The sequence below is a fragment of the Musca autumnalis genome, unplaced genomic scaffold (genome assembly GCF_047663935.1).
Source record: "Musca autumnalis isolate F117 unplaced genomic scaffold, ASM4766393v1 scaffold_5, whole genome shotgun sequence".
NCBI lineage: Eukaryota > Metazoa > Arthropoda > Insecta > Diptera > Muscidae > Musca > Musca autumnalis.
In genome coordinates, this window is record NW_027412088.1 from 174431894 (window position 1) to 174444225 (window position 12332).

General features: G+C 39.2%; 1 protein-coding gene across 2 annotated transcripts in view; it reads left to right on the top strand.

The window, feature by feature from the left end:
* The window catches only part of LOC141404970 (uncharacterized), a 1496028-nt gene that overhangs the window by 94085 nt on the left and 1389611 nt on the right, over positions 1–12332 (top strand). Inside the window, exon 3 of one of the 2 annotated variants that reach the window (XM_073988845.1) lies at positions 11624–11641. The exons of the other annotated variant lie outside the window; for it this stretch is intronic. Coding sequence (XP_073844946.1) covers positions 11624–11641 — 18 coding nt within the window. The remainder of the gene's footprint in view (positions 1–11623; positions 11642–12332) is intronic. 2 annotated transcript variants of the gene reach the window in all.

A 12332-nucleotide genomic window follows, 5' to 3' on the forward strand; every position in this document is an offset into this window, starting at 1 on the left:
AATTACAAGTTCTCGTAAAAGATGCTTAATTTTTCTTATAGACGATAAATCTCCCTATGGAAAACCAAAAAACATTCTCTGAAAGATTGGCCAATTTTTGATAGAAGGCCAGGAGGACTTTTTGAGATTTCCAGAATATGTTCTAAGTCACCGACACAGCTGTGTTTATAGAAAAAGGTGGTGGTCTTCTTTTTAAGAGATCAGAAGATGGTCTTATAAAAGACTGGAGGGTCATATTTTAACAGACCAGAAATATCTTATTTGCATATACCACAAGGTTAGCTTATGAAGACCATAATGTTTTTATAAAAGCAATATATTTTTTAGTAGATTAGAAGGTCGCCTTATAAAAGATCAGAAGGCCTTTCTTTAGCAGAGCCCGATGTATTCTTTTAGAACATCGATTTCCGCCCAATAAGAATTTAGGCGACTGCAATATCCCGATCGTAGTTGAGCCAAAACTACTTTAGTTTGTCGTGGCAGCTGACGCTCCTCAGCTGCGATGGATGGGGGATGTATTTCGAGGACTTTATTCACACTATATTTGCTTATGGCCTTAGCAACTGCAGCCGTGTGAATACTATTTAAACCTGCTTGACCCATTTGACCTAGGGGTTCTCTCTTATATTATTGGACCTCCGTCTCTAGAGCATGAATATCCTTCCTGATATGACTAAATGTGTCGGGCCTAGCCAGCAGATGGTGATTGGAATGGCTCTCACGGTAACACCCAAGCAAGTACTGCAACGAAAGCATCTCATTGTGTTGCTTTACTGGAATAATCTGAAGACTTGAGGAGTCACCCTGTTGCTGTTCTTATTACAATTCGTATCACATAATCCCGGGGACCAAACTGGCGCCGCATAGGTTGCCACAGACCGACCTATGGCGTTATATATGATCAACAAGGTTTCTTTATCTGCACCCCAAGTGCTGCCGGCTAGGGACTTGAGGACCTTGTTCCTACTTTTCAGTTTGTCGCAGATAGCAGTGGCTTGCGCGGAAGATGTGAAAGTAGTGTCGAATGTGACCCCTTAAAATTTTGGGACAGTTTGTGGTCGGAATTCTGGTACCGTCGACCACGACATTCAATTCTCTTCCAAACTACGCTGTCCATGTGGTGAACAGAGTGGCTGTTGATTTTGTGGCGGAAACCTGCATATTCCTCGAATGGAAAAAGATGGTAAGATCGGATAAATAGTTGTTCAGTCTCTCACAGATGTCATAAGGATAGGTACCCGACGCCAGGTTCGTACAATCATCCGCATACGTTACGATCTCGATGCCGTCTGGAGGGGGCGGAATACAGGAGAGATAGAGGTTAAACAGTTCCGGAGATATCACCCCACCTTGGGGAACTCCCTGCTTCACTCTACGGAGTTTGGACTTCTTGTTCCTAAATTCCACGTACGACTGGCGTCCACACATATAATTGACTATCCAACGTTTCAAGCTTGGCCGGAGGATTGTCCGCTCAATGTCCTCAAACAGCGTGGAGTGCCTGACTGTATCAAAGGCTTTTGATAAGTCAAGCGCCTCCATCACTGTTCTATCGCACGGCCGTCTCTGGTTGAGTCCTTGACAAATATGTGTGGTAATGGCGTGCCGCGCAGTCGTCGTGCTGTGCTGCTTACGGAATCCTTGCTGATGATAGGCAACTTCATAGCTATTTCTGATACTGGGGAGGACTAATGCCTCAAGGGTCTTTGCTACGGGCGACAAAAGCGAAATCGGACTGTACGATTCACTTTTGCTGACATCCTATCAAGGCTTCCGTAGTGCGACCACTCTGCCCATTTTCCAGACATCGAGAACAATGAGGGTGGATAGCGACAAGTTGAGAATTTTAGTGAGATACTCCACTCCCGGCTCATCCAGCTGCTTCAGCATTACCATGGAAATTCCATCAGGGCCCAACGCTTTGGATGATTTAGCGTTCCTGATGGCATTGGCAACATCATCCACTGTGGTGATTCCTCCTCGGCAGGAAGAGATCTGATGCGACGTAATACTATTCTCTTCGCCCTGTTACTCTCGGGGTGCTCGACAAACTGTCGATTGAAGTAACTAGCGCACCTCTTCGGGCCAGTCAACGTAACGTCGCCAAAGGTGACTGAGGTCCTATCCTCCTTTCTTCCAGGGTTCGAGAGTGACTTAACCGTTGCCCACAATTCACCTATACCGGCTCCAATGTTGCAACTCTTCAGATGATTTAACAACTTGTTCCGCTTATGCTCGCCAACCAGCCTGTAAATTTCCAGTGTCAGCTCCCTGACTCTGGGGTCATTCGGGTTGGTTCGACGAAGCTCATGTACATATGTTGTTTTTATAGAAAATCTCACGTTCTTCTAATCTTCTATTGACGGTGGTCTTACTCAAACCCTGATTGTATTTCTTTAAATATCAGAAGGTGTTCCTTTAGAAGACTCCATTGTCTTCTGTTTTTATAAATGTTCTATTGACGTTTTTCTAATGTTCTATTGACGATGGTCTTACTCAAACTTACTTTTCGGAAACTATAAGATCTTGCCATACGACACCTAAAATTGCCAAATCTGAGACTCGTAAATATTTTAGAACAATCCATAGTTATTGTGTTCTGTGAGTTCTTCGAAATCTACTATTTCGGTTATACCTGAGGACTCCCGAAGCCCTTAAAATAATCTACACATATGGGGCCTTGCAGTCCTCCTGTTTTTTTTATACCCTCCACCATATGGAGGGTATAATTAAATTTGTCATTCCGTTTGTAACACATCGAAATATTCGTCGGAGACCCTATAAAGTATATATATTATTGATCAGCATAAAATTCTATGTCGATTTGACCATGTCCGTCTGTCCGTCCGTCCGTCCGTCCGTCCGTCCGTCTGTCTGTCTGTTGAAATCAAGATACAGCTCGCATTTTTAAAAATAGAAAGTCCAAATTTGGTACAGAAGTTTTTATTACTTGCAGGATGGTTGGTATTGAAAATGGGATATATCGGTCCACGTTTTGATATAGCCCCCATAGAACGGTACCTCCCGATTTTCGGTATTTTTAAGGTTTTAGCTTCATTATCCCACCAAAATGGCTGAAATTTGGTACGTAGTCTTCTTTAGGGGTATAAAACTTTCCCCCAGAATTTTGTCGGTATCGGTCCACACCTTCATATAGCCCCCATAGAAAGGTACCTCCCGATTTTCGGTATTTTTAAGGTTTTAGCTTCATTATCCTACCAAAATGGCTGCAATTCGGTACGTAGTCTTCTTTAGGGGTATAAAACTTTTTCCTCGAATTTCGTCGTTATCGGTCTACACCTTCATATAGCCCCCATAGAACGCTACCTCCCGATTTTTGGTATTTTGAAGGTTTTAACTTCATTATCCTACCAAAATGGCTGAAATTTGGTACGTAGTCTTCTTTGGGGGTATAAAACTTTCCCCCAGAATTTTGTCGGTATCGGTCCACACCTTCATATAGCCCCCATATAACGGTACCTCCCGATTTTCGGTATTTTGAAGGTTTTAGCTTCATTATCACACCGAAATGGCTGAAATTTGGTACTTAGTCAACGTTGGTGATACAAAACTTTCTCCCAGAACTTTGTCGGTATCGGTCCATGCCTTCATATAGCCCCCATAGAACGGTACCTCCCGATTTTCGGTATTTTGAACGTTGTGGCCTCAATATTCCACCGAAATGGCTGAAATTTGGTATTTAGACTTCGTTGGGGGTACTCAAGCTTCCCCTTTAAATTAGTCGGTATAGGTCCACGCCTTCATATAGCCCCCATGGAAAGGTACCTCCCAATTTTTCGTATTTTGAAGGTTGTGTCTTCAATATTCCACCAAAATGGCTGAAATTTGGTATTTAGTCTTCAATGTGATATAAAACTGTTCGCCAGAAATATGTCTGTACAGGTCCACGCTTTCATATTGCCCCATTTCTGACTAAAATTCGTCGGTATAGGTCCACGTTTCGATATAGCCCCCATAGAACGGTACCTCCCGATTTTCGTAATACTGAAGATTGTGACGTCAATATCCAACCGAAATGGCTGAAATTCGTTATTTCGTTTTCCAAGAGTTATAAAATATTCCAGAAGAGTATTATCAGTATAGGTCCACGTCTTCCTATATCCGCATAGAAGCTAACTTCTTGATTTTCGGTATTTTTTAAGTTTTAGACACATTCTCTTACCGTAATATAGGAAATTTGGTACTTAGTCTTCTTTGAGCCTAAAAACTTTCCGTCAGAAATTTGTCGGTATTGATCGACGTTTTGAAATAGCCCCCATAGAATGGTGCCTCACATTGTTTTACCGAAATTGCTGAAATTTAGTATTAAGTCTTCTTCATACACGAAAGAAAACTAATTATTCCATTTTATTTCAATACAACTTGTGGTGGAGGGTATAACAAGTTCGGCCCCGCCGAACTTAACGCCGTTCTTACTTGTTTTAAATTGACCTCTTTTAGCAATCTTATTTTTAAAGATGAGCAGCCATCTAATAGAGACAGTTGGTCCATTGTTCATTCATTCTTCATCCTGGACAGGTTAGAAATAGTCAAGATGACGATGACGTTGATGATGTAATGATAAAGATGATGTAAAGTTAAGATGATCGTATAGTGTTAAGAGTTATTGCTCAATGATTTCAGGATGAAGAACTCCACGAAGTAAAGATGATGATGAGGTTTGTGGTTATTGCTCGTTGGGTTGAAGATGAAGAAAGGTGGATTACCAGGTTATTGCAGTATCTTGAGTGATTGCTTTACCCTGACGTTAGTGTCACTGCTTTCCCAGTGGAAGTGTTTGCATCACATTCAAGGATGACCCATCCTATGCCCCCCAGTTCATCCATCAGCTTTTGCGGATGTAAATCGAAGAACGAATCACAGACCTATAAAGTAAAGCAAAATTCTAAGTCGATATAACCATGTCCGTCTGTCCGTCCATCTGTAATGGGCTATATCGGTCCACGGTTTGATATAGCACCCATAGGAAATGGGTATTTGGTCTTCATTTGGGGCATGTAAGGTTCCATAAGAAATTTATCGGTATAGGTCCACGCCTTCATATAGCCTCCCATAAAACGTACTTCCCGATTTTCGGTGTTTTGAAGGTTGTGGCCTCAATATTCTTCAGAAATGGCTGAAATTTGGTATTTAGTCTTCGTTGGGGGTATAAAACTTTCCCTCCGAAACTTGTCGATACAGATTCACGCCTTAGTATAGCCCACATAGAACGGTACTTCCCTACTTCCGGTATTTTGAAGGTCCTGGCCTCAATATTTCTCAGAAATGGCAGAAATTTGGTATTTGGTCTTCATTTGTGGTATTAAACGTTCCATATGAAATATGTCGGTAAAGGTCCACGCCTTCACATAGCCCCCCCATAGAACACTATCGCCCGATTTTCGGTATTTTGAAGGTTCTATCCTTATTATCACACCAAGATGGCTAAAATTGGTACTTAGTCTTCGTTGAGAGTATAAAACTTTCTTCCAGAACATTTTCGGCGTAGGTCCTTCATATAGCCCCCATATTACGGTACCTCCCGATTTTCGATATTTTGAATGTTGTGGCCACTGAAATGGCTGAAATTTGGTATTTAGTATTTGTTGAAGGTAAAAGTCTTTCTGACTGAAATTTGTCGGAGTAGGTCCACGTTTCAAAATAGCCACCATAGAACGGTACCTCCCGATTTTCGTAATTCTGAAGGTTGTGACGTCAATATCCCACCGGAAGACTGAAATTTGTTATTTAGTCTTCCATGAGGTTATTAAATATTCCAGAGGTGAATTATCCGTATAGATCCGCGGGTTCCTATGTCCCCATAGAAGCGTACCTCTTGATTTTCGGTATTGTGAAGGTCTTACCGAAATATCGGAAATTTAGTATTTAGTTTTCTCTGAGCCTAAAAACGATCCGTGGTGGAGGGTATAACAAATTCGGCCTGGCCGAAGTTAACGCCGTTCTTACTTTTTTTTGTATAAATAAATTTCCTGGACTAGAGCGATGTCGACATCGAAGGTCGAGAGGGTTTTCAGTAGTTCAGCAGCAACAGCAGGTTTACAATTATGCAGATTTTTCTGCACAAAGCATAGCTTTGCTGCTTCCTACCTATTGTTGCTTTGGATGGATACGGAAGCATAATCTTCCCAGACCAAAGTTTAACACACCCCTCGACCTTTTGAGTAGTCCTCTCCAGATTTTTCTGTGCCAAATTTGATGACAAGTCCGTCCTTCTTCTGGAAGAAGTTGGGAATCCTCCATTTTCCATCTGAAGACTGACGCTCTGCTTCTCAGCTAACTTCAATATTCGTCCCAACACCATCGAAGGTGGAGGGACTCATACTGAGGCCATCATCTCACATGGTGTCTTATTGTGGGATACGACTGCCAGTTTGCTGCTTTCCCAAATCGAGGCAATGTCATCTGCTGATTCATTGTTCTCACAGCTAATCGACTTGACTCTCTTTACAGAACAGTTTGACAAAGCCGTACATTCCTTTGGTCAGTCACGTCTAGGATGAGAATATCAGTCGCTGATGCGCCTATTGCAGTCAGACTTGTCGATGATTGCTAAACAAATTTCATCTGGCACAATCCGTCGGGCACTATTGTCAACTTGTTTCGGGTTAGACGAGCACAGATTCTGCAAAGAACTAAGCTTCGCCTTATCCTTAGTCGCCTTTGCAGACGTACAAGGCTTCAAAAAAGTTGCACCTATTGAAGAGGTTTTGTTTTATCCAGCAGTGATTTCCTTACTGGCCTTTTTGTCCCCGAAGTATACGAATGAACTGGCTATGACAGTGTCAGATTCTTCTTAATGAGAAGCTGGTCCTCGGACGACCTCATCCTCTTCACAACCAGTGCTCTTGAGTTTGCATTTGCCGACTGATGATTGGCCACCTTTGAATCAGTTGCTGCGGCCTCCGCCTGCTCGCGTTCCCACCTGAGTCGGATAGTTCACATTCTCCTCAGTTGAGTCACTTCTATCACCTATTTGCTGGGCTTAGGAGTTGAGATTGCTGAGGAGTCAATTGAAACCTTACCAGATGATTGGATACCTTATTTCCTTTTTTGCTTATTCTCATCCTTTTTTAATCTGCAACGTTGCCGCGTTGGACGAAGGAGTATCCTTCTTTTTGTGCTGGAGGATTCTCCCTTCGTCAACTCTTTAGGGATATCGATGGGGATTTTTCCAACTATTGGCGTGGAATTTCACCGACACGCTGTTTCTTTAGAACTTGCTCACGAGGTTAAATCGTATCAGCTGAATTTTCCTCTTTTTTCATTCTTCAAAGAATCTTTGACAAATTCATGTGATTGACTCCTTCGAAGTATGTTTTTAATATCAACATTTGTTGTAGTCCTTCAGAATCAAATATTGTACAATTTTTCCCCGTTCAGAACTTGCTGTTTTTGATCCTTAAACCTTAAAAAGACGACTTACTTTGTTTTTATATTAAAAATGACCGCGGGATAAAAAATTTCAACTTTGTGACTGGCCTTCTAAACACAAATACCTCCGTTACAGATCATTCACTTCTAGTGACCCTCATATTTTGCACACATATTTTTTAACGTTGTTTTTGATTCATTTTATGAGCTTCTAAAATAAAAATATTTTTCTTTATTATGTCTGGCTAAATTCAGTGGAAAAATATTGAAGAAGAGAAACAAAACAAACTAATTTTAAATTTTACACCCAAGTGAACATTACTTAAAAACACACGCACACACACACAAATAACTCGTAGAAAAATAAACTAAACGAGCAACCAGCACTAAAATAAACTTTTTTAAATATTAAAACTTTTATTTCAGCAAATGCTTGTAGGCTATGAGAAAAATTGCAAGAGCAACCCTATTTAAAATTACTAAACCCCCACAAAAAAACAAAGTGTAAAAAAAGTTTAGCTTCTAAACGTTTAATCTGCAATGCCTTCATAATTTTTGTAAAAAATTGAAAACTTTGCTAATAAAGTGGTTTTTAATCAAGCTTAACTGTTGTACTTTTCACTTTTTTCTTCATATTGTGGTTATCCACCAAAAGCGTTTGCTTTGCTTTATTGTGGCTAGATTTAAGCTAAAAAACTAACTTCTATATCATAAAAAAACCTTGGTCATTTATTTCAATTATGCATAAATGCTGGAGGGTAGACATTCAAAGGGGGTGTTAAAATTAGAGGTTCAAAGTTCTAACAACCCTTTTTATTTTGTGAAAATAAAAAACACCTAAACTCAAGTGGATGAGGAAATTGTATTGGAACCATAAGAGTCCATTTCGTATTGCAATATAAGTTTTTAATGAACCTTTAATTCAGTTCTTTAAATTCTTATAGAAAAGTTCATCGGACGATGATGACTTTTCATATGACGATGATGACTTTTCCTATAGAAAAGTTCATCGGACGATGACTTTTCTTATAGAAAAGTTAATCGGACGATGACTTTTCTTATAGAAAAGTTAATCGGACGATGACTTTTCTTATAGAAAAGTTAATCGGACGATGATGACTTTTCCTATAGAAAAGTTCATCGGACGATGATGACTTTTCCTATAGAAAAGTTCATCGGACGATGATGACTTTTCCTATAGAAAAGTTCATCGGACGATAATGACTTTTCCTATAGAAAAGTTCATCGGACGATGATGACTTTTCTTATAGAAAAGTTCATCGGACGATGATGACTTTTCTTATAGAAAAGTTCATCGGACGATGATGACTTTTCTTATAGAAAAGTTCATCGGACGATGATGACTTTTCCTATAGAAAAGTTCATCGGACGATGATGACTTTTCCTATAGAAAAGTTCATCGGACGATGATGACTTTTCCTATAGAAAAGTTCATCGGACGATGATGACTTTTCCTATAGAAAAGTTCATCGGACGATGATGACTTTTCCTATAGAAAAGTTCATCGGACGATGATGACTTTTCCTATAGAAAAGTTCATCGGACGATGATGACTTTTCCTATAGAAAAGTTCATCGGACGATGATGACTTTTCCTATAGAAAAGTTCATCGGACGATGATGACTTTTCCTATAGAAAAGTTCATCGGACGATGATGACTTTTCCTATAGAAAAGTTCATCGGACGATGATGACTTTTCCTATAGAAAAGTTCATCGGACGATGATGACATTTCCTATAGAAAAGTTCATCGGACGATGATGACTTTTCCTATAGAAAAGTTCATCGGACGATGATGACTTTTCCTATAGAAAAGTTCATCGGACGATGATGACTTTTCCTATAGAAAAGTTCATCGGACGATGATGACTTTTCCTATAGAAAAGTTCATCGGACGATGATGACTTTTCCTATAGAAAAGTTCATCGGACGATGATGACTTTTCCTATAGAAAAGTTCATCGGACGATGATGACTTTTCCTATAGAAAAGTTCATCGGACGATGATGACTTTTCCTATAGAAAAGTTCATCGGACGATGATGACTTTTCCTATAGAAAAGTTCATCGGACGATGATGACTTTTCCTATAGAAAAGTTCATCGGACGATGATGACTTTTTCTATAGAAAAGTTCATCGGACGATGATGATTTTTCCTATAGAAAAGTTCATCGGACGATGATGACTTTTCCTATAGAAAAGTTCATCGGACGATGATGACTTTTCCTATAGAAAAGTTCATCGGACGATGATGACTTTTCCTATAGAAAAGTTCATCGGACGATGATGACTTTTCCTATAGAAAAGTTCATCGGACGATGATGACTTTTCCTATAGAAAAGTTCATCGGACGATGATGACTTTTCCTATAGAAAAGTTCATCGGACGATGATGACTTTTCCTATAGAAAAGTTCATCGGACGATGATGACTTTTCCTATAGAAAAGTTCATCGGACGATGATGACTTTTCCTATAGAAAAGTTCATCGGACGATGATGACTTTTCCTATAGAAAAGTTCATCGGACGATGACTTTTCCTATAGAAAAGTTCATCGGACGATGACTTTTCCTATGGAAAAGTTCATCGGACGATGATTTTTCCTATGGAAAAGTTCATCGGACGATGATTTTTCCTATAGAAAAGTTCATCGGACGACGACTTTTCCTATAGAAAAGTTCATCGGACGATGACTTTTCCTATAGAAAAGTTCATCGGACGATGACTTTTCCTATAGAAAAGTTCATCGGACGATGACTTTTCCTATAGAAAAGTTCATCGGACGATGACTTTTCCTATAGAAAAGTTCATCGGACGATGACTTTTCCTATAGAAAAGTTCATCGGACGATGACTTTTCCTATAGAAAAGATCATCGGACGATGACTTTTCCTATAGAAAAGTTCATCGGACGATGACTTTTCCTATCGAAAAGTTCATCGGACGATGACTTTTCCTATCGAAAAGTTCATCGGACGATGACTTTTCCTATAGAAAAGTTCATCGGACGATGACTTTTCCTATAGAAAAGTTCATCGGACCATGACTTTTCCTATAGAAAAGTTCATCGGACGATGACTTTTCCTATCGAAAAGTTCATCGGACGATGACTTTTCCTATAGAAAAGTTACGATGACTTTTCCTATAGAAAAGTTCATCGGACGATGACTTTTCCTATAGAAAAGTTCATCGGACGATGACTTTTCCTATAGAAAAGTTCATCGGACGATGACTTTTCCTATAGAAAAGTTCATCGGACGATGACTTTTCCTATAGAAAAGTTCATCGGACGATGAAAGACGACGTTCAGCTCGTCTATAAAGACGACGTTCAGCTCGTCTATAAAGACGACGTTCAGCTCGTCTATAAAGACGACCTTCGGTTCGTCTATAAAGACGGTCTTCAGTTCGTCTATAAAGACGGTCTTCAGTTCGTCTATAAAGACGACCTTCAGTTCGTCTATAAAGACGACCTTCAGTTCGTCTGTAAAGACGACCTTCAGTTCGTCTATAAAGACGACCTTCAGTTCGTCTATAAAGACGACCTTCAGTTCGTCTATAAAGACGACATTCAGTTCGTCTACAAAGACGACCTTCAGTTCGTCTATAAAGACGACCTTCAGTTCGTCTATAAAGACGACCTTCAGTTCGTCTATAAAGACGACCTATAGCTCGTCTATAAAGACGACCTTTAGCTCGTCTATAAAGACGACCTTTAGCTCGTCTATAAAGACGACCTTTAGCTCGTCTATAATGACGACCTTTAGCTCGTCTATAAAGACAACCTTTAGCTCGTCTTTAAAGACGACCTTTAGTGCGTCTATAAAGACGTTCTTTAGTTCGTCTATAAAGACGACCTTTAACTCGTCTATAAAGACGACTTTTAGCTCGTCTATAAAGACGACCTTTAGCTCGTCTATAAAGACGACCCTTAGCTCGTCTATAAAGACGACCTTAAGCTCGTCTATAAAGACGACCTTTAGCTCGTCTATAAAGTCGACGTTTAATTCGTCTAAAATAATGACCTTTCATCTATAAAGACGACATAAAGGTCGCCTATAAAAATATATTTTTTATTACTTTTAATATTATTTATTTTGTATATATTATTTATTTTATGTGTTTGTTATTTCTTTATATTTATTTATAGTTTTTTTAATTTTTATTTGTTTATTTTTATTTAATTATTTTCATTATATTTTTGTTTCGTTTCAGTAAAATTTCTTTTGCAAGGTAATTAATTATTATTTTTTAAATATTTCTTTTTCTAAATCTAGTTCTAATTTTCAAGGAAATGGAAAGCATTTGTTTTTGTGAGAAACAGTTTTTCATTAACAAGCCGGTAATAACCTTTTTGACAAATAAGATTGCTCATAAACTGTGTGCAGTATTTCACTTTCCGCTCCCATTCCCTCTACGAAGCCTGAGATATTTACCATCTCCTTTGAACAATTTTTTTTGTAATTTTTCTGCATATTTAGTTGTGTGACATGGGTTTGGGGGGCGTTTCCTATTTAACCATAAAATGCTTTGGAATTTTTTTTGTGTAGTTTTGTGGTATCCTGAATAAGTTCCACAATTCTTTGGCTTTATTGCAATATGAAGACAAAGTTTTTATGAAAACGTATGTTGCAAACTACAAATTTCTGATTGCAATTGCGTGTTTGGGGGGAAATTGTGTGTCATGGGTTTGACTCCTCCGTCTCTCAAACTGCTTCCTCCTCCAACTCTATGTCATGCCTTATAAAATAAGCCAAAAGTTAACCGAACTTTAATTAAGAAAATTTCAGCAAATGAAAATGGAACAGCAGCAGAAAACAACAAAAAATGACACCAAAGAGACATAAGTACACACACACACACGCCACCACCGAAATTGTGGCACAACGAATGTGCCACATATTGAAAAAGTGTCATATGTGAA